The sequence below is a fragment of the Mugil cephalus genome, chromosome 16 (assembly GCF_022458985.1).
Source record: "Mugil cephalus isolate CIBA_MC_2020 chromosome 16, CIBA_Mcephalus_1.1, whole genome shotgun sequence".
NCBI classification, from domain to species: domain Eukaryota; kingdom Metazoa; phylum Chordata; class Actinopteri; order Mugiliformes; family Mugilidae; genus Mugil; species Mugil cephalus.
The window spans coordinates 16,070,235-16,096,524 of NC_061785.1; the positions used below are offsets into that span (position 1 = coordinate 16,070,235).

At 42.1% G+C, this 26,290-nt stretch overlaps 1 protein-coding gene across 2 annotated transcripts in view; it reads left to right on the forward strand.

The window, feature by feature from the left end:
• Positions 1 to 19,444, forward strand: part of shisa9a (shisa family member 9a) — a 50,299-nt gene extending 30,855 nt beyond the window's left edge. For both annotated transcript variants that reach the window (XM_047609377.1, XM_047609376.1), the window contains exons 3-4: positions 2,699 to 2,875; positions 10,834 to 19,444. In XM_047609377.1, the coding sequence (XP_047465333.1) occupies positions 2,699 to 2,875; positions 10,834 to 11,702 (1,046 nt within the window). In that variant the 3' untranslated portion in view covers positions 11,703 to 19,444. The remainder of the gene's footprint in view (positions 1 to 2,698; positions 2,876 to 10,833) is intronic.
• Positions 19,445 to 26,290: the final 6,846 nt, after the last annotated feature.

Below are 26,290 nucleotides of genomic sequence, written 5' to 3' on the forward strand. Positions count from 1 at the left end.
TGTTTAATTAGTAACGACTTGCACCTCCGAGATGAAACATGGAGAAAGTGGTGGTGAAAAGCAATATTGTCGGTATTGTCGGGGTTGTGGCTTTGTGTATTCCTTATCTCAGTGGAGTAACAATAGACCATCAATGGGCACTTTTGCCAGGAACTACAAGCAAAGACAAAGAAGGAATGGAGTAGCTAGGATTGGACTGTTTGTCCATCTTTTTTTGAGTCGCTGTCTTGTATTTTCTGCCTTCGTGATTTTTTTGGCGAGCTTCACACTCCTCTTTTAAGTCTCATCTTTATAGTCCATTCTTCATGTATTTCATCCCTCTCCATATCCCCCTATTCCTCTTTTTTTTTTTTTTTTTTTTTTTTTTTTTACTTCTGCTCATTCCTTAGCCTTGTTCTCTGTCTCTTAACTTTTTTTTTTCCTCCGTCTCATATTATCAAGTGGCAGGATTGAGGCTTTTAACACAATGTATTCACTTAGCCGGGATTCCTTCGCCTTCAGTAACAGGAATTTGCAATTATCTTTCAGGCTCAGCGCGGCGTGAGAACAATTCCCACGTTATATCTTAACATTCGGCTGCGCTTTAAAGTCAAACCGTGCAGCAGCTCTGCTAGAGCAGTTCTCCGTCGCTCAACCAGCCGCAAATCTTTTGAAATCTAATTATCACTTATTTAATTAGAGGAAGACATTACACTTAGCCAATATCGCAGCCATGATACTGTAATTAATATAAGACATCTGCTGTTTCCTACACCATAAGAGGGTAGCAAAAAAATAAATAAACAAATAAAATAAAATAAAATAAAAAACGAGTTAGTCACATACTATGCATTTATAGTAACAGAATAAAGATGTACTTTCACGGGTTTAAAAAATTTGAAATGTGAATATTTTGCATATGCGAGAGAAGTGTGGAGTCGCTCCACACACTGAGTCAGCTGTCACACCTGAAAACACCACGGGCCGCAACTGTGAGTCATGGAAGAAAGTAATGGAGAAGCAATTGAATGAGTTAACTAAAGATATGGACAAACTGTTTAAATAATAGTAGCCCAAACACTGGAACGAACGTTGCATTTAGCCCAAAAACAAATCAATTCATTCAAGTAGCTGCTTCAGTTCTGAATCACTGATGGGGAGTAGGGTTTTTATTGGCAACATCTGGGGATGCCCGTGGCTCAGTTGGTAGTGCGATTTGTCCAAGAACCAGTAAAATGATCACATGCTGAAGCGTCCTCGAGTAAGACACTGAACCAGTGAGTATGAATGTATAAAGGTAAAGCACTTTGAGAACCAACGGGGATAAACGTTGCAATATCTGTGGCGTTGTCCATGTGAAACACAGATGACTAGCGTAACCAGACGGTCATCTGTAACTGCATTAAACAACTTTTAGTCCCTGGAACTTTCCTAGGAACGTAAATGTTCCATCGGATCATTGGTCGTCTTCATAGAGTCACAAGCACCGATATCTCAGTGTCTTTATCGATGACATGCAGTTATACATACAGTGAAGCACATGGTGGAAATGCAGGAGACTTTACAACGATATTATAGAAAAAAGGACACACATCATCATTGTGAGCCTGCAACAACAGTGAGCGTGGTGGAGGTTGAAGATGATCATGATTTACTGCTTTGCAAATGGGGTTATTGAGTCAGTGCTGGAAAGGAGATGAGTAGTAGTGGGAAAGCAGGTTATGGTTCTGACTATATATGTAACAGTATTTTGCAAACACACTCCGTGAAACGACGTTATGCCTCATTGGTGTATATTCTGATTTTACCATCTTTCACCATTATTTTTAAGATTATGTAAACAAGGAAGATAAAAAAAAAATAAATCTATGAAATTGGCTCTGCAGATATGCAGACTTTCATCTCTGAATCAGAGCAGTGGGCCCAACTGGAGAGATTTCAACATTTGGAGCTCAATCAAACAAGGTCACTTTCTTTCAAATCCCCAAAACAACACAGTGTTCCCTGCTGCTCTCATAGTAATAGCCTCAACTATGCACTATAATGACGGCCAGACTATCCCTGCTGTTTAGAGGACATACTAAAAAAACAGAAACTGAAATGATATTTATTTAAATTATTTACCCAAATAATCCACCGAAATGAAAAGTATTTTTTATTATTACTGTCAAGCAGTTCTGCTTTTAAATGTGTATTTCCTTTGTGGTTAGGGAAAACACTGATACATTTCCTTGAAGTAATAATGTTAAATGTTAATGTTCATAGCTCACTTCAGAGGCTCACTAAGACTATACCCAGTTAGGATTTGTATAAAAGCCATCTCGTGTAAGAAAAAAAAAAAAAAAGAGAGAGAGAGACACACAGGAGTATTCAGTGTATAATGGTGGCATGTACTGGGAAAATCTCATGTAAGAGACAGCAGATGCAGCTTTTCAGTGTGGGTATATTTACGCGATGGATTGTGTCCAAGTCTACATAATGGGCTGCAGCTGTAAAATGATGGCAAGAGCCCATCAGCTGATGCTCATGAGTTCTACAATATAAAAAAAGACTATAACTGGATGCCAAAGGAAAAAAAAAAGGCAAAGGAGAAATTTTCCTGTCAAGCTGCCCTTTAACGAATCCTTTGACTTTCAAATTCCTCTCCGAGCTGCTCGTCGGCCAATAAAATTGGGGCTTTCATTGTAACCTTGTCCCGTCATGTGTTTTTTGTCCGCAGAGGGTGGTCAGATTAACAACAACGTGGGACCGGGCTCAAACATGGGACAGCAGCACCCTTACCCCGCCCTCAGCCAGCTGGCTCATGTGTACGAACAGCAGCAGCAACAGCAGCAGCAGCAGCAGCAACAGCAGCAAAACAAGGATCTCAACAAGTACGCCTCCCTGAAGGCTGTAGGTGAGTGTCGGGGTTCCTTATTGTTATGACATCTCTAAAATGTAAGATGAAGGAGAATAGAGAGCTTCTGCACAGTCACAGAGGATGTGTACTTGATGCTATTGATAGCTTAATGTGTGTAGCTGTCCTGGCTGTCCTCACTCATGGTAGTGCAGTCAACGTGATTCATCCATGGCTGGCATTTGATTTTGATAAAAGAAGAACGAGGAAGTATGTGAATTAATCAGAATCCGTGCCGTAGCTGATTTGAGCGAGTTCCATAACAGGCGGCTAGCTGTCTGCTCCAGCACCACTCATGCTCCACATCTGTGATCATTTCTGAACCAGCCCAGAATTGGGCGGAGTCAGACAATGCCAAGATGGCGACGGCCGGAACCACGACTCTGAGCTTCAAAAGCACAACCCTGGAGTTCTGTGGATGGCATAAGGGAGCGTTAGATAGAGGCGGCTGTGTAAACCAAGCTGCAACTAGTCCCATAGAGGACATGGTTGAATGAAAAGTGGCTAAATGTATGTATCAGTGAAGATATTTACATCTTTGAACAATAAAAACAAAGATTTTAAATGGCGCTATTGTCTCTATAACTAATTCAATCTGTTTGAATTGCATTGAAGTTTAAATTGATAGCCTGTTGTAGCCTGACTCAGTTCTTCAGTATCAACTGACAGGCTACGGATAATAAAATACCTCTGTAGACAATTGGATACTCTTATGACTAATCAGAGGCATTGTGTTGTAAACAACGCCAATTCCACTTTGGTGGTACTTGTCTGTATATCACCACACAAAGACGATGTGATTAGCCCAGCACATAATCACTTCCCAATGGACCTGTTTCCCAGTGGAAATTTTGTTGACGGCTTCCAGACAATGAAGTTAAACTCAGGGAATGGTCACAATGAGAGACCACTGCCACCACAATTACACAGCTTCTTCTTGGTATACTTCAGTATATATGTTGCTTGCCGTCTCGTGCCGACTCACACTTCAACTTTTCAACTTTTTGGATGAGCTGAGAGTTAGGTTGCTGCCAAGATGGTGACAGTTCAGAACCACAACACTCAACTTCAGGAAATCTATGATATCACAACCCATCTTTAAGTACAGCCTATAACAGACTCACAGGCAGATTTGACAGGTGCTCAACAAAACTGGATTTACTTTAAGACAGACACTGCTTGTTAAGCTTCAGACTTCCTACTACATACCATCACATCTGATAATTCAGTTTTCCAGTTCTGCTTATTTGAATTTTCCTCACCGTGGCCATATTAGACATGTCACTCTCAAATTCATTTGAGAGTGACATGCCAATTTTCACTGTGTCTTTGTCAGCTTGTTTATGCTAGACAGGTACTCTGCACTCACTTGAATCAGAATTCAGCTCACCGGCAGCAGATATTATCTCCGAATACATCTCGATATCTGTTTAAACTGCTACAAGGTGGTATTTGTTTATGTTTGTGCATGCTTTATTAGAAAAATGACCTTACAGGGCTTGCATTTGAAACCCATTTTCTGCACGTCAGGCAGCAGAAAGTAAAATTGATTTTGATGACAAATAAAGGCATGAACTTCCTCTGTATTATAAATTCCCTACACCACACAGCATATCGAGAGCCCTGACTCATCCGAAGAAATGTTGCAGTAATAGATTATCATGCTTATTCTGAGCACTGTTTTGGGCAAACCAAGAAGAAGTTGTGTAATTGTGGTTGCAGTTTATGTAACTGCCAGCAAAATTGAAAACAGGGAAACAATTGAGTGAGTAATGCATAAAAAGTGGCAAGCAGACACATCATTTATATAGCTTTAAGGACTTGGAAAAGAACATCAGAGACAATGGTGATGAACACTGTCAACCTGGGTCCTGGCAACTTTATTGTTTGGTGATTCATTTTTGTAATTCCCAGAAAACTGGCCAAATATAGACATCAAAGAATGTCTGTATACTTTCAGCACAGCTGCAGCCGTGTTTGATTGGAGACAATTGCTTTTCTAAAACGCCAACAGAAGACATCTTGGTGTCAGTCCCCGAAGATCAAGGAACAAAGGGGTTCTTTCTCAGCTCAATATTTCTGCACCAATATTCACCAAGGAGAAAAAAAAAACATCATAAAAGGAAAGAAAGGAAAACACGTCAATGTTTCCACTGACAATGGCTTCAATGCATAGACTGTCTTTCTATAGCTGATTGTTCAATAGCGTAGTGCCGCCACAGGACGTAAGGCCATTTGGGTACGGGAGGCAACTGTTTCTTAACTGGAAAACCATCCTCACTGATGTTAGGTTACTGCTTCCTTTCATCTCACCACACATAAACCCAACAGATGGATGCAACACATGCTCTGGGGACTGCTGCCGGCATTTTGGAAAATGGCTGGTATCTCTATCCGTAGAGAAAACAGTCGAGGCAGGTTTATAGATAATAGGTACAAGGAAATTCTGAAATGCGTTAGCCATTACAAATGGGAGAATGTGCCACAAATTAGAAACTAAACTTCCAGTACCAAACTCTGGGCGCTGACCGAGGGAACATTGTTGATTGTGGGTATTGATTCGCTTAAGAATTGCAGCGCTTATCTTCTACAACCGTGCTGTCTTCAAGAGAGCTAAATTTAGATTGTGGTACATTTTGGATTAAACCGCTCGATAATTAGCTTTGCAAAATGAAATGTCATCATCCAGTGGCTCAGAGATGAACTTTCAAGGAGCAGCCCTGACAAATGAGACCGTCTGACCAACACACACTACAATAGGCTAATTTAAAACACTTCCAGGCAACTCTGCCTCGGCCAGAGAAAATAACTTGTTGCACTAAAGCAATGTGAGTAATAATGGGTTCTGTAAAGGCTGAAGCAGTGGCTCTTCACTGCTGGAGAGATTATACCAACGAGATGCACTGTTTTTCTTTATTCATTTCTGTAGTTCAGAACTCACAGGCCAACCTCTGTTTTACAAAAGACAGTCAGAGAATGACGTTACCCAGTAAATAACAGTTTTTCCAGTACTGGTAAACTTCTGCAAAAGTTAATTTCTCACAATACTAGTACTGCAATAAGAGTGGATTTGGATTGTGACTGCAATCTGAGTAAAACCCTGGCATAGAGAATCTGACTCCAGATGTGGCGTTCCGGTTGGAGATTACCTGATGCGCCAGATGGTTTGTTGCACAGAACCACGCTAGAGGTCGTCTTTTGAAAATGTTTGGGAAAGGAAAAAGCAGCACTTGGCAAGTCATAGTCGACCTGTCCATCATGTGTTACAGGCTAACTTCAAGCAATAGTAGGAGAGCGCTCAAGAAGGAACACAACAAGCTGCACTGAGAATCTTTGAAAGATGGCGAGCCATCAGTGTAGCTAGCTATGTTAGTTAGCATGCTAATGGACAATTTTGTAAGAAACATTTGAATATTGAAGGCACTCTCAGTTTCGGTTCAAAATCCCACAAGTGACCTACAGAGATATTTATTTACCACTGTTTCACTGCTCACATGAATGAGACATTCATTTCACTCAGATTTCTACTAGTACATTGGCACACGGAGTTGGACAGCTAAACTATAATGTCAATGAAAAAGTACCAGACTCAACATTCACCAAGATTAGTATTCTAAAGCGGTATTAAGTCTCTGCAAGATGATTTTTATAATGTACTGACGTGGCCTGACAGCACTGACTGCCTGTAGGCTGCAAAGTTAATCAAAAAAAAAAAAAATGTGGTTTGCTCTGAAGATAGCTGGAAGAAATGTAAGTGTCTATGATTTCAAGTTAATAGAATAAAATGTGCAGAACTACCAATTTGGTCCATTTACAATAAGGCAATTTTTGGTATTGTGCGAGGCTCATTATAGGAAGATTCCGATAAGTCCAGACAGCTATGTAGAAACTGTATTTTGATTCACAGCACATGTCTGCCAGTATCAGCTCCTTTCAAACCACCTTCCCAATCTCTGCTTCTTTACGTCTTAAATGGCCCCCATCTTCCTTTCACCACTGCCCCTACACCATCCTCTTACCTTCTGTTTGCTCTTCTCACAGTTTCAATGCCGAGGCTCACTTTTCTCTCCCTCCTCTCACCTCTTCTCCTGTTCTCTCCCTGCACCTTCCCTCCCACATGTCCCCATTTTCTATCTTCTCTCCTATCATATTTTTGTCACATTTTTCACAATTTAATTTTCTCTCACCTTTTCTTTTTGCTTCTTTTGCATTCCCCTCCCAGCCCCTCTTCACCCCCTGACCCTCCTCGCTCCTTCCCTCCCACCTCACCCCACCTCCAATCCATCACGCTCCATCTCACCCCTTAAAGAATCTTTGGGCTGCTAATCTCGATCCTCCCGTATAGCACCTCATATCTGATTCCATTTCTGTAATTGAAGGCAGGCCTCACGCCCTCAGGCTCACGCTTGACTGACAGATTCCCATTCCACAAGTGGTATTCAAAGAGTCCTCTATGAAATTATTGGAAACCTGTCCAAAGACACATAGCGCAGGAGCTTGGGATTCTGGGAGGCAGGCTGCCATTTAAGAAGTCCAGTGATGAGAACATCACACATGAGCTGCGAAAACTGTGTGAGTAACAAATTACACAACTAAAACCAAAACTCTTCTCTTATGTGAACTACTCTTGAGTATTCACCGGCTGTAGGTCGCAATAGAAATCGAAGGCTAAGATCAACACCATTTCTCAACACTCTTAAACTACGTTTCCCTCAGTTCTTTAATTGCTTCTGCCACTTCCCCCAGTGGTCATCCAGTCAACTGATAAGGCCCTCTTCTGTTGATCAATAACCATCTCAACTGCCCCACTGTGCATCTATATAAGGTCTTTTTATTGACTTCCAGCAGCAACCGAGGCAAAAACTAGCTAATAAGGGTCGCTTCTGGCAAATCTGTAACTAAGCCCAGAGGAGGACACAGTATAAGTACAAACGAGCAGTTATGGTTCATATCTAGCATAGCATACAAGGGCTCTGCTCAATCTAACAACTGGTTTAAACCCCAAGGAGACAACGGCTCCTACATGTCTGTTAATACGTTTTCCACAGTCGGTCAGCCAAGTAGGTCGTTAGTTTGGGGTAAGGTTGCTCGATTTAGTGTGGTTTTGCAATCAAATGAGCACTTCCTGTATCACAATGATAAAGTGACTCACCCTGGATGCTGCCCAGTACAACCAGTACATTTGTTGATGGCTGCCAAGTGGTTGTATTTAAGTACATCTATATATTATGTACTTAATATTCACAAAGCAAAGAGAGCATGCCAAAAAATCCTTACCTATATGAAAAAAATGTGTGTTGGAGAACTTGTAGACCTTGTCACTACGGTAATGCTCTTCACATGCTAAAAAACACGAGATAAAACACAAGAGGGAGATGTTCAGACAGTTTTGTTGATTTAGTTCTAGTGAAGGGAAGTGCCCACCTGAAAACCCCAATGATGTGCCACATACTGCCTACTGCTGTTAGCTAGGTTAGTTAACTGCTGTCTTATTGTTGGTTGCTAGTTGGTAGCTGACTGCTAGCCTGTTGGTTAATTTTTCAGTTGGACTGGACTTCTAAATGTGTTTTACCTCAGATCTTGGCACAAGGGATTGTAACATCTTGTCCTGCGTAATAATGAATACATGGGAAAATCTTACCGTTATTATAAAAGGCCTTATCACAGACTCTAAATGGTGGGACATAGTGATCCATAACGTTTGCAGATGATCATCATTACAATGTGAGCCTGTAAGTGGCCAAAACAAGAACCTTTAGTGTACTGCATTTGATTACAGCCGTTCAGTGGCAATAGAATGGCATCTTTGTTTAATACAAAGCCAATTTCAAGTGAAAAGTAGAGCCCAGGTTCAGTAATACTGCAAGTATTCATCAACGCCAGCAGATTTCATCAGTCCACCCAGTAGGTATCAATGTATTCAAACGTCAGCCTCATGGCAACTGTTGTGAAAAAAGTAAATCATGTAAATCCGAGTATGACCAATGACAAATTTCCAGCATATTATAACAAAAGCACAAGCAGTGTGTGTCTGTGTTCTAACAGATCTCTTCTCATGCTATTACTATACCCAGGCCTCCCTGATATCACTGTACATTTCCACAGCAGGAATAGTAGCTGGCTATTACAACTCAGAGCAGGTTTGGATTGCATTTAACATGCCGTGCCAACACTGAATATCTTTAAACTGGATCATTTTTCAACCATGCATTTGTAAAGAGTTTCTGCAGTGAAAAAAACTAAATTCTCACAGACAGCATTTACTTTGCAAGGAGACAATAAACGTCTCGACTGAAACCCAGACAAATGGATGTTTTGGTTAGGGTAGCAGCACTATGACAGCAAGATCCACCCACTTATAGTAAATACTAACCGAATTACGAATATATTATGTCTTTGGAACATTTTGCATTTTACAAGGTTTTCCTTTTCTTAATTCAAAGACTTTTGGAGATAATGAACTCTCCACCACCTAGGCAGTAGACAACCTGATTGCCTAATAAAAAGCAGATTGACATACTAGTTTAACCTAATAAGGTTTTTATGTTGCTGGCACTGAGGGACTTCTGAGAAACAGAGTTCAGGTTTTTTCCTGATGCATAATGTGTGTTAGTCTCAGTGGGATACTGGCTTTCTGAGGCAGAGGCATGCAGAGCCCACACTGCGTAGCAGCGGTGATTTCCGTTTCCACTCACGTACACCGCTGGATGTGTGAACCGTCGAGCTGACTACCGCCGGATTGATTCACCTGTCGCTTAAGCAAGTTTGATCCCCAAGGGCGATCTAGCGGCGACTCGGCAGGGGCCCCCCACCCTCCTCCATCCACAACCCCCTCCTCCTATCCCTCCACAGGGCCGCTTGCTCATTTCTCTCCGCCGTTCACAGAGCGATAAAGTAGATTTATAGTTACAGCAGCAAAGCAAACTCGCTGAGTGTGTTAACTTTATCTTCAAGGATGTGGAGGCAACTAGGGGCTTAAGAGTAATGACTCGACTGTGAACGTGAATCTGACGGATGGAAAAAGGTCACATTTCGCAGTGATAAGAGAGACTGTTGCTTGGTGACACTGACTGACAGAGGGAGGAATAAATGAGAATCATTAAAGCTCACTGCGACAAAGGTGAAGAAACTCAAACACAAACACGCACCTAGGTTTAGAGGGAAATGGAGGATGCTTTCACCAACGCATAGAACAATTTGACACAATTAAGGTTTTACTAAATGCATGTCTTCATGTTCTCTGACCAATCGAAACATATTCCTTACTATCAAAAAGCCTTCCAGAGCATTATCCTTAACTACAGAGGTCTACGTGACAGTCAGTGGCAAAAGAAAAATAGTTGAAGTATTTATTAAATAATTTATAGAGCTTGTTTGAATTGTGTAATGAATTATACATTCCGTTCAGTCAGATAGATAGATAGATAGATAGATAGATAGATAGATAGATAGATAGATAGATAGATACTTTTGCCCAGATACTCATCCTTTTTTTATCATATCGAACAACTTCCCACCACAGGTTTTATAAGGGAGGAAGGAGGCGAGGTGGAGGAGACATTCTGGGCTTTCCTTTTGATTTCACTCCTCCGGTGGCAAGACAGGCCACATGCAGGCGTTCAGAGTAGCCCTGACAGCTTGCTTGGTCAGTTAGATGAGGGAAGGCTGAGTTAAAACAAAGTTAAAATATATGGGCTTCGTTATTTGACCTTTGCAGATTGCGGGAGCGAGATGGGACTGGATATTTTCTAACCAAATTCCTGCCTGTGCATGTGTACTTGCTTGTTCTCATCTTAGTCTGCAGCTGATCTGCAAACTGCTTATTTCTTTCTGTATAACCGTTTTAGTTTCTGCAAACAGCCAAAACTGGAATTAATTTTGATTTTAAGATTTAACCCAAGATATATGTCCACTTAACGTTTGTTTCTTTCTCTCTCTCTTTCTCTCTCTCCTGTCAGCTGCCAAATATAATGGTGAACTCTACAACAAACGTCGACTGATGGTAGAACTGCCAACGAAAGGTGGCCTTCCTCTCCAGCCCATGGGAAACTCCAGACCCTCCATGGGCAACATATCGTCAATGACTCCTCCAATGACCGCCAACCCCATGGCTTCAAACCCTATGACCTCCAATCACATGAACCCCACCATCACCCAGATGACGTCAATGTCCCAAATGACCTCCATGACACCCATGACTTCCATGACACCCATGACTTCTCTCACCCAGATGACCTCCATGACTCCTATGACCTCCCTGGGTCCACTGACTCCAGAGCCAGTGGCCACCTATGTCACTGAGATGCCCAGTATCTCCTCTGTCTCAACGCTCCCAACAGAACGGCACATAGCAGGTGGAGGAGGGGGGGGACTAAAGCCAAATGGCCAGAAACCCAAAAGCAGCCACAGTCACGCTGCCCACAGCTCTCACAGCTCTCACACTCATGCTCATAGCCACAGTAGCAAGCAGCACGGACTTGGAGCTACCTCCCTGGCACACATGGTGGGGACCATGCCAGGTGGCACATCCCTGGGCCTCTCCAGGGCCGCCGAGACCACCATTGGCCCAGGCTCAGCTACAATGGGCCGCCCATTGGCATACAGTTCCAACACAATTGCAGCTGGGCATGGGATGGGGCTGGGGCTAAAAGGCTGGGACGGGACTGAGACGGTGGGCCGGAGAAAGACCTACGGGCACAAGAGGCCTCAGTGTACTGTGCTGGAGCCGAATCAGCTCCACAGCACCAGAGGCCACAGCCACAGTCAACACTTCCTCCCCACACAGCCCTACTTTGTGACCAACAGCAAGACAGAGGTGACTGTGTGAGAGAGGAGGCGAAGCAGAAAAAAGAGGGGGAAAAGGATGCATGTGGAGTGGTGGCACAAATATTCTCTGAGCGGAGACGCCGACTCCTGGGTGTCCAAAGGTGCAAACGTACATGTGTGTTCGTGTGAAGAAGCTGAGGCTTGTTGGTATATCGTGTCTGAGTGGTCCTCGTTTCACAAAGAGTTCACCAATCAAATCACTCAACAGACCTTTGTTGTCCAAAGGATGCTGTGCAAGTTGGTGCCGTGTGTAACCATATCGAGAACCTTACAGAGCAGGGATGTCTGTATACTTGTGATGATATCAGAGTGTTGTCTACACAGCTAATTTTCTCTGTAATGGTAACAATATCTGAGAATATGGTGTGACACAGATGTTACTGAGGGACACTGATGATAATTAAATGGATTGGCTTTACGAACCAAACCTGAGAAGCAATATAAGGGATCAAGTGTAATGCACTGAAGCATCGTGGGAAGAGAAACAGCAGATTTTATCCACAAACCTTGCAACGAGAAAGTGCGCTCATCTGCCCAGCACAGCATTGAATGGTTTGGAAGATACTGCATTCCGTCATGATTCATACTCAAATCTCCTGAGGGCTTTGAAGCAGACACACATGATGAGGGTGCTGGGCTTTGGACTGCAGACATACAGGGCTTTGTACTTTGGCTATTCAGAAGCGCCTTCAGAAGCTCCGCGGCTGAAGGTCGCCCTTTTCCACACGGCTCCTGCACAGAGAATGGAGGCTGTCGCACCGTCATTGTTTTGTTCTGATCTCCTCTGTGTGGTGACAGCTGGCCCAGAGGATGGATAAGGGGGCCTGGAGGCTGCATCTGGGTGATGCCGCAGCTAGCAGAGGTTCCTCGGAGCATTGTGCTCATGCACACACGTTCAGAAACACACACAAGCAGACGCATTTTCACAAGCAGATAACCAAGGTCTGACACAAAAAGAATGACGCAGATTTGTTTGCTTTCCGAACATATTGTCCAGCACTTTTCCGAGATCTTCAGTTTAGATCATCAAAGTATTAAAACGCTCTCACAAGGTTAAGCTTATACTCCTAGAAATGGCAGCTTTGTCAGAATAACTGACTCTATTTATTCGAAAACCATTTACACAATTTAAAATAAGGTATGTGACACGTGTTGCTGTAGATGAGAGGCCACTCCTATGTCTAGACTTTTGAACCAACACTGGAAACAGGAACAAAACAGTACGTTTCTGTGCAATAATACAATCGTGAAAACTGCCTGCACCCACCTCAAAATGCCAGAGATTAACACTTAATATCTCATTTATTTAAGCTGAACAAAAACCCAAGTGTAAAAAGGACATCCTGTGGTTCTGAGGGGGGCTTACATGCCAGACTGTGAAGTAACTTCACACCACGTTGCCAGGCAACAAAACAGTTGAACTACTCCTCTAAAGGGCCAAATAAAATGTTCAAGAAATAAAGCTGTGGGCTTCGATCATGCTGGCAATGGGCAAATAATTTATTCCATTCAAATTATATTATTGATCAAGGTGAATACCAACAGCACATGTAAAACATGTGCGACAATGCACCTCGTATTTTATTCTGTGGACCAAATGTCAGTTTTACATTAATAATACATTGTTTCTGCGCAGATTTTGAACTTTCTATTTATTTATTATTTCTTGGGTTTATGACAGAAACTACTGTGAAAAGTGGATGTTTCTTTCTTTGTCTTTTCTACTTTTCTTTACGTCTTGTTTTTGTGCTGGTAAGACACTGCCAACCTAAACTAGGCTCGATTTGATCACTCACTGTACTCAAGGTGTATCTAAAAAAAACAACAACAACAACAAAAAAACAGCACAAGCAGCTGGAAATATCTATCTGGGTTACATGGCTCACACATAAAAATAAATTCTGACAAATAGGCCAAATTTTTCAAGGGTTTCTCTATGCCCATCTATTTTTCTCTTAAATGTGAGATGTGTTATCATTTATTTGACCTTGCGATCTGAAGTGCTGCCTCCACGGTTATTAACCGAGCACTGAGATGCTTTTTTTTGTGTGATCTGATTGTGTTAAAAATGTTTAAATTTGTGTGTAGACTCAACCGAAACACAGACAGGTGATGAGTGGCTCAGACAGTATCGCTCTGACAAACATGGATCGTGGGGACATTTGTGGATAAATAAATTTAAAAAAAGAAAGGAAAAACAAACAAAAAAAAAAAACGGTGTTAATAACCCATTTTAAAGCATTACGAAGAATATGAGAGGAAGAGGTGCACATGACAATCTGCTGAGAAAGTATTACAAAGAGTCACAGTGTGTATATCAGAGACACATTTTATTGCCAGCGCCAGCAGAGCTAACGCGGTTTGGGCTCGTTTTGGATCCAGACCGCTCGTAGATATGAGGGGCACCTAATACTCCAGTTCCCAAATCAAAAGCTAGATGAAACAAGTGAGCCAGCTGAGCGTCTGATAAGGGGCTCCGTAAGGGGGGGACACTTTGTACCGCACGCTGTGAAACCCCTGCCACCTTGAGGGTCGCATGACTGGAAACCTGACGCCGATATTCAAGGCATGGAACGGGATTTAGGAAGTTGTCAGAGCGTTAAAGTGTGTCACCTACACACCCGAACCTAACACGCACACTCACTCACGCGCACGGGACATAACACAGAGCGGACTCTGCTTTTTCTTGTGCTCCCACAGTGGCGAGCGGCAGGCTTCATCACGGCAGACAGACAAAGAGTCAGTGCTGTCACTGCGCCTGTTGTACATGAAAGACTGTGAAACTCCAGATCTTGGCCCTTTGTAGCGATAACCGATAATATGCTTTTTATATATGTATATCTATATATAAATATACATAGCCTTTCTCTTTCTTTTTATCCTTTTATCTCCTACACTTCTTTTCACTGCTTTCTTCTCCGCTGATCCCTCGTTGCCTGAATGGAAGACGTTCAGAGCAGAGGATATCGAGAGAGGCGAAAAACGGGGCTGTGATGAATCTTTTCTGTGACAGTGCGAAGAACAGTCATGACGAGGCAGTGACTAATCACAATTCACCCCCACCTTGAAAGGAACGACTGGTTTGGTCTGTGAGCCCGAAAAATATTTCAGTTTGCAATTTTGTACCACTGTGTCCTCTTGAACACTGCGGCATTTCACTGTTTATAGATTGTGTGTGTTTGTGTGCGAGTCCAACCTTTGTATATGATTATTGTCTCTGGAGAAGTCAAAACAACGAACCAGACAAAGTCAATCATATCTAAATGGGATTCTCGATCCCATAAAACCTATTTGCATCCGAGGAGAATCCTTCGCAGATTCTGTCCTTTTTTTTTGTGCTTTTCATATTTCTTTTCTCTTTTTCCTGATAGATCGCTGTTTTGTTGAGTTGAAAAGCAGGTCAGTGTTTGCTGGGTGTGCATTATCAGAACCAATTGACTTAATCCAGCAAGGCGGAAATGTGGAAGTATGCCGCCCCCATGCCGCCCCATTCCTAAAGCGTGTTGAGCTCTGCAAAAGCAGCCACCGGAACGATTGGTAAGCAGGCATGGCAGTGGAAACAGTTGGCAAATAAACCCAAAAAAAGAAAAAAAGAAAAAGAAAAAAACAAACACCCTCATCACTCACCGTAACAGCCAAAATAAACCTGATAGAAAGCGGGGAATCGGTTGCGTAGGGTGGGTCGCGCTTGATAGGGTCAGGATCACAGATGAGTGGGTTCAGGGGGCAGTCATGTGTGACATTTTTCATCAGACGAGTCAGTCGGACAAAAAATGCCACGGCGGAGACAAAAGGACGCGGATAGTTTGGAGGCTCAAACTCGGTTCAGTTACAGAGGAATCAGCAGTAGGTACTCCGGAGCAGTGAGTTTTTATCATTTATTGAAAAGACAATTTGGGAAAGTGGTGATACTCACTATCAGTATTAGCATAACAAACATTAATGCTCTTTACATATAAATGAGCTGCACATTCAAGCCCTTGCCAAACAAGTTGCACAGAATGCATATTAAGATCATCAGCGGCAGGAAAATATCTCTGTATATCACAGTGTTTTTCTGGTGTTAAAGGCAACTTTCTGGCACACGGGTAGCCGATTAGTTTTTACTTCAACCAGAGCTGAAAAGTGGAGCAACAAAAAAAGCAGTAGATCATAGCAACTACAAGCTTGGTAGAGTCAATGGCAGCAAATCAAAAGTTACAAATGTAACCCGGGTTCCATGAATTCTCTGTCTTTGCCAGTCACAAGGAATGAAATAGAACCTGGGAGCTGTCCATAAAAAGTTGTTGATGTTCCAGATTAAAAGAGAGGAAGGTTTACAGGGTAAAAAAAAAAAAAAAAGTGAAGAGAACCGATTGATTAGCATGGTTGGAGCTGTGTCCTGGGGACTGAGGGGCTATAGACTGTAGATATGCAGTTTACCATATGCTTGCATCAGCAGTGTTGGTGTTATTACGCTAACTGCCAGAAGACGGCTAATTAACCACGTTGCACCATTAACTTTTATTTGAACTTGGAATAAAAACAGCTTTGCAAAGGATGAAACATATACAGAAAGTTACAGCTCACAAGATTGATCGTGAAACATTTTGCCCATTTAATAACTCTCTGTTGAATTGGTGCACAACCCTAAGAAAAACACTCCTACATGGACAAAGCATAACAAGTGGCGCTATTTTGATTGTCCGCCTCTATCATGTTCCTGGCTGGCTACCTAGCTAAGACCGTTCGGTGCGAACTCATTACTCCAAACTATCTCGGACCAGATTGCCCCAAGGGTATACTGCCTGCCATCAAGTCCCGGCTGAGGTGCAAGTGAGCTAATTATAGCAATCAGACCCAAGTTACAGGGTGCTGTGGTTCAGCGGTACATTGATCAGCGGCAGAGGCAGGAGCAGGAATCAGGGCCGGTCAAGCATGCAGCCTTAGGTTATGTGGTGTTTGCGCTTGTGCTGAATACGCTTTGGCCTTGTGACCTAGAGTTAATAATAATAATAATGTTTTTGGATACAATATTGTGTCTGAATTACCAAACGGGGCCACAATAGAGACAAATTAATGTCATCACTGTTGTCGTCACTTAATCTAATCAGACTAAATTCCGTTGTCTGGCATGGACGCTTTGTATTAGAAAGTAACGAACTCAAAGATAAAGAGCAGCACTCTCTTCTAAGAACTCAATGCCTTGGATTTTTCTTTTTTTATATACATTTTTTCTAGTGTACTTTCCTATAAAACGTTGCAGACCGGCCAGCTTGGTAGCATAACCTTGCTAGCTTGAGCTTTGCACATGTTGATTACATGAACTAGTTGCTTGTGCAGAAATGTTGATCTCTCACTGGCTTCCCGCCTGCAAATCGCTGCCTTTTGAGCTCTTCCTGATCTCTGTACACGTCTTTCTACGCCTGCATTACTTGAGCCATCGCAATACATGACGAGCTGCCTCTCACTGCCAAGAGCCACCAGTGTTCGCGTATAGTCGCGTGGTGCGTCAACAGCGCCACATGCGGCTAACACACCGGTGCGCCCACAGTTAATCAGCGGCCAGCAATGATCACATTAAGATGTCTAGAAATATATGCGCCGAGCTGATGTTTGAGCTGGTGACCAGATTGGTTGGTCTCAAGTCAAGTTAATAAGGGCACAAAGAAAAGCAAGGAGCAAGTGTGGCACACGGACGGGCTGAGGATTTGCCATTAATTAAACGTCTCTGATCATGGTAGGGAAAGCAGAAAGGCAAACACAAACAAACCACCCCACCTACCACAATTACGAAAATACACAATAGACAAGAGCTGGCACAAAACTGAGTATCACAAAAGCTTGTAAGAGACGCATTAGGAGGAAATGTCAGTGTGACATGAATGTGGGGAAACTTGTGAGAGAGGCCCATTGATACAAAAAAGCAAGACACCCTGAAATTGAGCTCTCTTGTTCAGAAGAGCAGGAAGCCATTGGGGGAAAAAACACACACAGTGGAATATCTAGAAGGAGTTGTCAACAAGAGACAGAACAGCGGCCTCACTGTGGTCTTTATTCACGAATCCCAGAGAAACGTGAGGAAGAGCTTGGGTGCCGCAACCAAGTCCACAGCGGCACAGAAGAGATAGAAAAGGAAGTTAGTGTCAACAGTTGATAAGAAGCTTTGAATTATGTCACATGATGTCACTTAGATGTCACAATGTCGGCGGTGCAGGGCACATACACGCATCCACATACACACACACACACACACACACAAACTCCTCCATTCAATTGCTTCATGTTGCTAAAATACTGTTACCGAGAGGAGTGGAGACTATTGATCTTTGATGCATAGTGCAACGCATATGTAGATCTATAGATTCCGTGGCTCCTCTGTGGAAATCTGCTCTCTCCAATAAGCACTGGAACATTTTCACAGCTCCTGGTGTTTATTTATTTATTTATTTATTTATTTCACGCTCTGAATCCTATTTAAGATGTGAACCCTGGATTGATATTTGCTATCGGTCTGCATCGGGAAAACGGAGGTGTAAATATTCATTTCTTGGTGGGGAAGCTGAAAAGAAGGCCAATTAATAAGTGAAGGTAAAATGCAGCGAACGCTACTCTTCATTAGAGGAATGACGGGGCAGCGTTATTGTAATCGGAGCGAGGGACATGTACAATTCACTGGAAGGACACTAAAGGGCTCGAACACAAGTTACATTTCTCTCTGACTTCGCATCACTTTCTTTTCCATCTTTTAATTGTCGCTGGATTTGACGGCATTGTAAACATTACAGCCAATGAATCCCTCCGATCAAACGAATCCGCAGTTCACTACTCCCTCACAGGGGTTCTCGTCACTCATGTTTACGACTTTGTATAGCATCGCTCTTTACGCGCAGTGTTTTCACCGACTCGGAGCTGCCTACTAACGCATACGGCGACACAGGAGACGCAGTGTTTTATTGTCCAGTAACGATCAACATCTGTTTTTAATAGCGTTTGCTCCTATAGTGTACTTTATATGTATGTATGTATGATTTTTTTTTTTTTTTTATATATACCATGAGTCCATTTGGAATTAACGGAAGGATTTGAGTCACAGCAGATGTGAATAGTCCTCTGCTTATTGATCTCTTATATGGTCCAGAGCCAAGGGATTTCCCCGTTACTTTTGAAGAATCAATAAGCTATTCGCGGCATAACTACTATCCATTAGCAAGCATATCCTTTTATAGAATAACTCATCGATTAACTCATTTTGGTGTTAATCACACATAAAATACAAAGTTAAACGAGATCTAATTTTCTATTTTTGATGTCCAGACCAGTTTGTGGTATTTAAGCATATGTGTATAAGGAATCATATGGCCCCCGACACTGCATTTATGTGTGACTAGTAAAGCATATTTTCTATGGTAGAACCCACCTCCCACTATTGTTTGCACAGTAGCTTATAATATGCACCGTGATGCCCCATCGTACTTTTACTGTTTACTGACTTTATAATTTGTGAAACTGAGTTATGAAAAAGCTGTATTTTGGTACTATTCTAATATTGTTAAAAAAAAAAAAAAGAAATATAGCAGACGTTTTGTCAAAGAAATATATTACCATAGTGTTGCTATGACTGTCTGTTTTCCTTATTTTGGGGGAGGGATGATAGGGATATTTTTTTGTTCCTCTTTTGTTGTTGATTTGCCATCTGACAGTATATCACCATTGTTCTATATACGACTTTCTTACGTGGCAATAAAAGATGACTTCTGTAAATGCGCTCCTCTCCTCGCCTTCCTTTTTATCCTGTTTTGTTTGCTTGTCCTTTTGTCCTCAAGGAGACATACCGCACAGTTCCCTGGCTCTTCTTTATTCCCCGCCCTTCGTCTCTTCTTCTCATCTTTCCCTCCCACTGTCGTCCTCTCACTCCGTTCCCCTCGGCTCTCGGCTTCCCAGCGAACATTTGATGTTAAACAGACGATATTAGGACAGATTGGACTAAGTTTGGAGACATATTTTTATATATAGCAGCAAAGCAAAAGCTGAAGCAGAGTTCACGCATCAGCTAGCTTGTCTCTGAAGTTGACACCTTAATGTCTCACAGATGTCAGTTCAAAACTAAATAAGTTTTTGTTATTGATGACAATTTCGACGCCGCTTACAGTTTTTTTTTAAATCAAAGTGAGCATTTTTATAAATACAGTCCCTATTTTAAACGCATGACATTTTAACCAGCAAAAGTTTTTTTTTTTATTGAAAAAAATCTTACTAAATGCATCTTTCCTTAAACCCCAGATCCCCCTCTTTCCTCCAGAATGTGGTATTGAAACCTATTTGCATAAAATCTGCATATTATTCATGAGTACCTGCTCCGTTTGGCTGGAGGTGTGGCTTCAGGTTCACAAATCAGACTATCAACTGATGAATAATGTAAATCTCCTCGCACCCCATTTTTATGGTGAAGGGTGGTTGCAACTGGAGCCTTAGGAACATTTATATAGCTCTCTGTGAACCAGGGGCTGATCCTGAACGGGAAGCAGCAGTAGCAGTGCCCGCTGCCGAGACTTCGGCAAGACGCTTCAGAACTCCTAGACAATGTCAAACTTACCTAACAAAAGGAAAAGTTTCAAATGTAGCCAGAGGTCGCTACTAGTTTTAGCAGCCGAGGCATTAAATAGTTTTCAGCTATTCCTGACATAGATTTTTCGTGCCCTGGAAAGACTCTTTACCAAGCACTCAGGGTATCACTGAGTGGTGGGTCGTCAAATGCCGGCAAAGCCCTCTCCGCTGGTTCAAACTTTAACAAAATCACTGACTTACATTTTGATATTTTCCCATTAATCTTTTCAAATTATTCCCAATAGGCTGTTCTTTTCATTTTATGACTTGTCTGCCGCTCGCCTGGCAGCGTAACTTTGCATTAGAGCTTTTATCCAATCATATTTCAGCCATCATGTGTTGTTCATGTCAAAGAAATATGCCCGCGCCTTCGCAATCAAAACTCCAGTTGATTGAAGCTTAAAATATATTATAATGACGCTGTTCATTTAAGCAGTCACATTTCAAGTTGGTATTCTTAGGCCTTCTCTGTGGCCCACGGTAGTGTCGCCGTTTTTGCATCCTCTGATTGGAGGGTCAGGGAGCCACTCTGTTTAACTCAAGCTTTCTTTTTAACCCGCGATGGTGTAAGGAGGACAGGCTATCAGTTTGGTTGTAGATGTTCTAAGAAAGTCATTTTCATAAGGGACTTTCAAGGAAATGCAGGATATTGTGAAGAAAGGCCTGTAGCTGTGTAGCCTGACCCAGCCAAGGAACAGGTGTGTTCACCACTTTCAGGTCAACAACTATGAGACCTAGCCCAGGCTCCCAGACTCAGAGGGGGACCGAGTTGTTCCTTACGTTCTGGTGAGTAAAATTAATTATATTTACATCTTTTATGTATATTTTTGCCATTTTATTGGGTCGACGTATGTAGCGCTGGTGCACAGTGGCTGCAGTGAGTGAGAGGAGACTTTTTAAATAGTTCTAAGTGAGTTACTTGCTTTGGCATTTTGGCATTCACCTCCCTATAGGAGGTCTCCATCTACGATGCAACGTCCTGCATATAATGTTCAATATGAAAAAAACAAAAAGACCAAATACACGTTTAACATTTAGTCAGTTTACAGCAGTGTCCTTCATATTATTACATGATACTGTAAAATACTAAAATAATTTAGGAACTGTTTTTTTAAGGTAAAAAATTTGTCACTTTAAGTCAAGTAATTGATCTAAATTTAGACTTACACTATCTTCATACTATTTTGCATCTGGCTACTTGCTTAAGACATAAAAGGTTGAAATGTAGATGAAATGTGCCTTAGTCTATAAAGTCACTGTATTCAAATGGGTAGTTATTCACTGTGAAAGTGCTCCTCCTCTCATTACGCTGCACGATGAGCTGAGGTCTGACAGTTAATGTGTCCTTGGGCTTCAAATGGAACATCACTGCCTGGCAAAATCAGACCTGCTGTTTTGGTTGTTAAGGTTTCTCTCTCTCTCTCTCTCTCTCTCTCTCTCTCTCTCTCTTTGCCTTCATGTGAACTGTGCAAGCAAGGTATGAAAAAACAAACAAGAACCAAATGTTGCCTTCGCACCTCCACGTGCATAAATACAAACACACACCAACGGACGCTATGCAGACAACGTGAAATTACACCGATTGCTCAGGCTGCCAGTGTTGGCAGGGAGGAAAGAGTCCAGGGAATTTAACCCAAAACAAAGCAAAGCCTGCTTTTCCTCCCGCTCCCCTGCCAATCCTTCCCTACCTTCCAGAATCCACGCTCAGCAGAGCGGAGCCGCACAACAAGAGTGAGTTTAAAGCCATCTGGCACTGCTGCTTTGGGGGCACCATCGCCATCGCCACACTCAGCATTAGTATTAGTTATTCCTGCTCTTGTTCTTACTTCTTAATGTTATTATCAATTTGCCGTTGTTTAAATGATGATCATCTGGAACATAGGTCTTCCCCCTAGGGGGTCCGTGGAGGTACTGCAGGGGGTTCGCAAAATCTTTAAATTTCTTTAAAGACATATTAACTTGAATCCAACATATTTTAGTGAAGGGATTAATGGAGGCAGAAGACATTATCTTTCAGTCAACACTTCACTCATTCAGCGATACAGGAGCTAGAAAGAATGCACTTGAATTAATATTTGAACCTGTGTATTTATTGAATAGCTTAAGATTGAATGCAGAATGATAATAATAATGTATAAATGCACTAGGCCGAGTTTAATGTGGAACATGTATAGGACGTAGTGAGTCCCTACTTAATCTCTCCATCAGTTTGAGGGTCCTTGGTCTGAAAAACGTTAAAGACCCTTGATCTAGAATGAACAGGCCGATTTAAAAGAAGCCCGCTCTTTACAACAGTTTGTGGGTCTTGCTAGACTTGAAAAATTGCTCCTTTGGTTTCCCAGAAAAAAAAAAAAATGTTTTCTTTCTCGGAAGCTCAGAAAATATGTACCAACTGGGCCGTTCAAGGTTTTGGGCCAGACACGGACAGCGTAAGGTGACATCACGGTCGTCCTTCGTTGCTGGAAGTGTTGTTTGTGTTCCTACCGTAAGACCTAAATTATCGGCATCCCGGGCGTCTTTTCAATAAAGTTCTGGATGGGGCTGAAGATAAAAACGTCCAGATTTAGTCTAGTATTTTTCCATCTCATTGAAATACGGCTTCATGTCAGTCTGCAGGTGGAAACAGCCCCACACCTGGCCAGTATTTAGTGAATCAACCTCACCAATATACTAGCATTGAAAACAAAAACTGGACCAGAAGGAGCTGTCCTTAGTTGGTCCATTGGCCCTGCAATCAGTGATCTTTGAGGTAGTGATCGAAATCCATCGCTGCTATTTTTGGCAATTTAAGTGGGTATTAACATGTTATACACTGTTGGAAATATTCATTTCTTGAGATTAGAATGATGCACATCAGTGTATTCAAAGTCCTATTACCCAATGTCAGTAGCACTTAGACATACTCTTCCTGTTGGGGAGCCACAGGAGGCCAAAATCATGCCAGCACACCAAATGGTTCAAGAACAGCTTTATATCAAGGGATTAATTAGTGTGTACAGTTTCTCTTATGAATTAAAGTCAATAACACGTTACCGTCAAAGTCAGTCTGGTTCGGTCGCCATTTAGTTATAGGACCCTTTATATGGTATGTCTGTGTTTGTATCAATGTAGGTCCCATCACTATCCACCTGAGGAGTTCAAAAAAAAAGAAAAAGAAAAATCATGTATGATAAAGTCAGGCGTCTGATTGGTCCAAGCTTGAACACGCCCAGAGATCCAAAATAAAAAATAAAAATCACCTCCAGTAATGAGAACACTAGCCTTGTCTCAAATCATGCTCTTCCATAATTACATTCGCTTTTTTTTTTTTTTACCACATAATTGCAGTCGCACTGATAAATATGGCAAAATCAGTGCACTAAGAGTACCCAGATGGTCTGCGGTCAAAAGGTTGAGCGTGAAACGATGGCCACTTACGCTGGCTGCCATCTTGGAGCTAGTAGGCTGCAGCTGTTTGAATAAAAGTTGAGTTATTTGTGGATATACAATGGAGTGTTATTTTGTTCCCTCATCAAACAGAAGCAATCTCTGTGTTTATTGGGTTTATGTACCAGATGTGTTAGCTGGCTCGATTAGCAGATATTGATAAGCTATTTGCTACCTAAGTACACACACACAATGTACACAGCGAGCCACACGTGTGCTAATGGAGGTGCGCAATTTCTGTGAACAAGGAATTATCTTCACCTCCGTTCCACTCACTCTCCACCTCACTACACTTTTTTGAAATAACTGCAAATTAGGCGGTGTCAGACACTGCCAAGATGGCAACAGGCACGGCCACCACGCTGAGCTTCAAAACCAGAACCGTTCATGTGTTATGCATTCAGTCCATTGGTCACATGATATAGTGTTCGACACCACTGAAGTCTACTTATTTGGCTTGTACATTACAGACGGCATGGAGTTTCATCTGCAAAAACACAACTGTTCAGGTCATTCTCATGGCTCTTAGGGAAGTGATCCCAAAATCTTTCATAACATGACTTCAGAAATAACAGTTTTAACTTGACAGAATGTTTTGTGCCTACACCATGTATTTTGAATTGCATTTAAACCAAAACCATTCATGCTTCTTAAACTTAACCAAGCATATCCAACATCTAGCGGAGTCAGAAAACAGCGACACAAAATGAAAGTGATGGAAAATTAAATTTAAAATGAAAAAGATTAAAAGAAAAAGTAAATATCCCACTTTGCAATTTTACCCTCTCCTGGTGTAGCCAGACACAATTCTTTTCAGAATATGACTCTGCTGGCACCATTCGGATTTGATTGTTACACTGAAACACAAAAAAGAAAATCTTTGCATGAACGAGAATAATCCTACAATCAATCTTGTTCAACTCTGTTGATGTTACTATTCTGTCCATCACAGCCTGGAGGTCTGACTGAACCAGCAGATCTTTGAAGTTACCGACCAACTTTCCACCACAAAAGGTTTGTGTATGTGGAAGTTCGTCTTGTTTCCAAGAAAATTATATCCAGCCTCTGTGGTGAAAGTGCTGCTGTTCCTCAACCTACGTACACAACAGTCATGGTCAATGTCGTGCAAAAATGTCCTGCTATTATGCCACCAACTACCATGTGATTATGTGACCAGACCAGAAGGTGGGTTCAAAAAGAGTCAGACAACAATGTCAGCCTGTATCCTCATAACTGATGTCTTTCTCAGTGTTTTTCTGCGTGATATTTCCTCCTTAGTCTATTGAAGGACTCACTGCACAGCACACCCAATTATAAATTATATAGGGAAAACACCCCTACGCTTCTCAGAAATTCTCATGGCCCAGGGCAGAGAAAATCAGCGCGTGTGAAAATGAGCCATTCCCTTCCAACCCTTCCGACCAGGAGGAGTCAGACTCTAATCTGTGAAGAGAAAGCGATGTACAGCCTGGAGGAATACCACTGACAGCGACGCTGGGACTGACTTTGTCTTCTTTTACACTGTTTATTTGAACTCCGAGATCCAAGGGAGCTATCATAGTAATGGTGTCTGTTTGAAATTGGAAATGTGCTCTGATATTCTGAATATTTCTGCTCCCCCCAATTTTCTCTGCAAGTAATTTTTTTTTTCCCTCCGTTTCTCCAGTTCAGCTTTTATCCTGGTTTGCAGATTAACAGCCCTTTTAGAAAATTTAGGAATGGGATGAAATGCAAATATTACAACCGAAAAGACGGTTTAAGGAATACAGATGCCGAGAAAAGGGACAACAAAGCATCTCGGGGTACATATTTTATGCAGTGATCCTGCATAGCAGACGAAGAGGACTTTAAGCAGTGGATGTGAAGAAAGGAAATAATATAAAAGAGAAAGAAGTATGAAATAAATATTATGACCATAAAGAGGATTTAGAAAATCTTTAGAGAGACTGTGCTGCAAAAAAAGGAAGAAGTGAAGAGTGTTTAATTAAATGTGGACTCACACATAATTCAAACTACATCGCAGGGACGAGCTTGAACCAAATCACATTTACAGCAGTTGTGACTCATACCTGTTACAATACCTCCTCGTACCCTTTCCCCGCAGCTCTGATTTCCCATTCTGCCGTTTCTCCCACAGACGCACATGATCGTGATCTAAGCGACTGCAGCTCCGACCTTTAGCCTTTTCCTGTTGGTATTGTTGCTGATAAAAGAAGACGTCAATGTCATACACGTCAGAGCGAGTGTAAAGCTGAACTTGAGCAGCGTGCCGAACGCCCGAGCCGGGGCCTGTCACTGTGTGCACATCACGACCCCTGCTACAGCTAATTATTGTATGCAGAAGGTGGTGTATTATGGGACTACCCTCTGCACAAAGTTCAGTGAGTCATCTTGTCAAAAGGATTGACCAGCCAGTCTCCCCGGAGACTCTCTATCTTTCTCTGTCAAGATAATACAGTATTCAAAGACACAGACAGGGCCAGAGTGAGCCGTGGGCTCTCATGGAGAAAATGCACCGTGCAAAGCAGGGCGCTTCTCCACGCTCTTTAAAAAAGGGTATACAACGTAGAGAAGCTG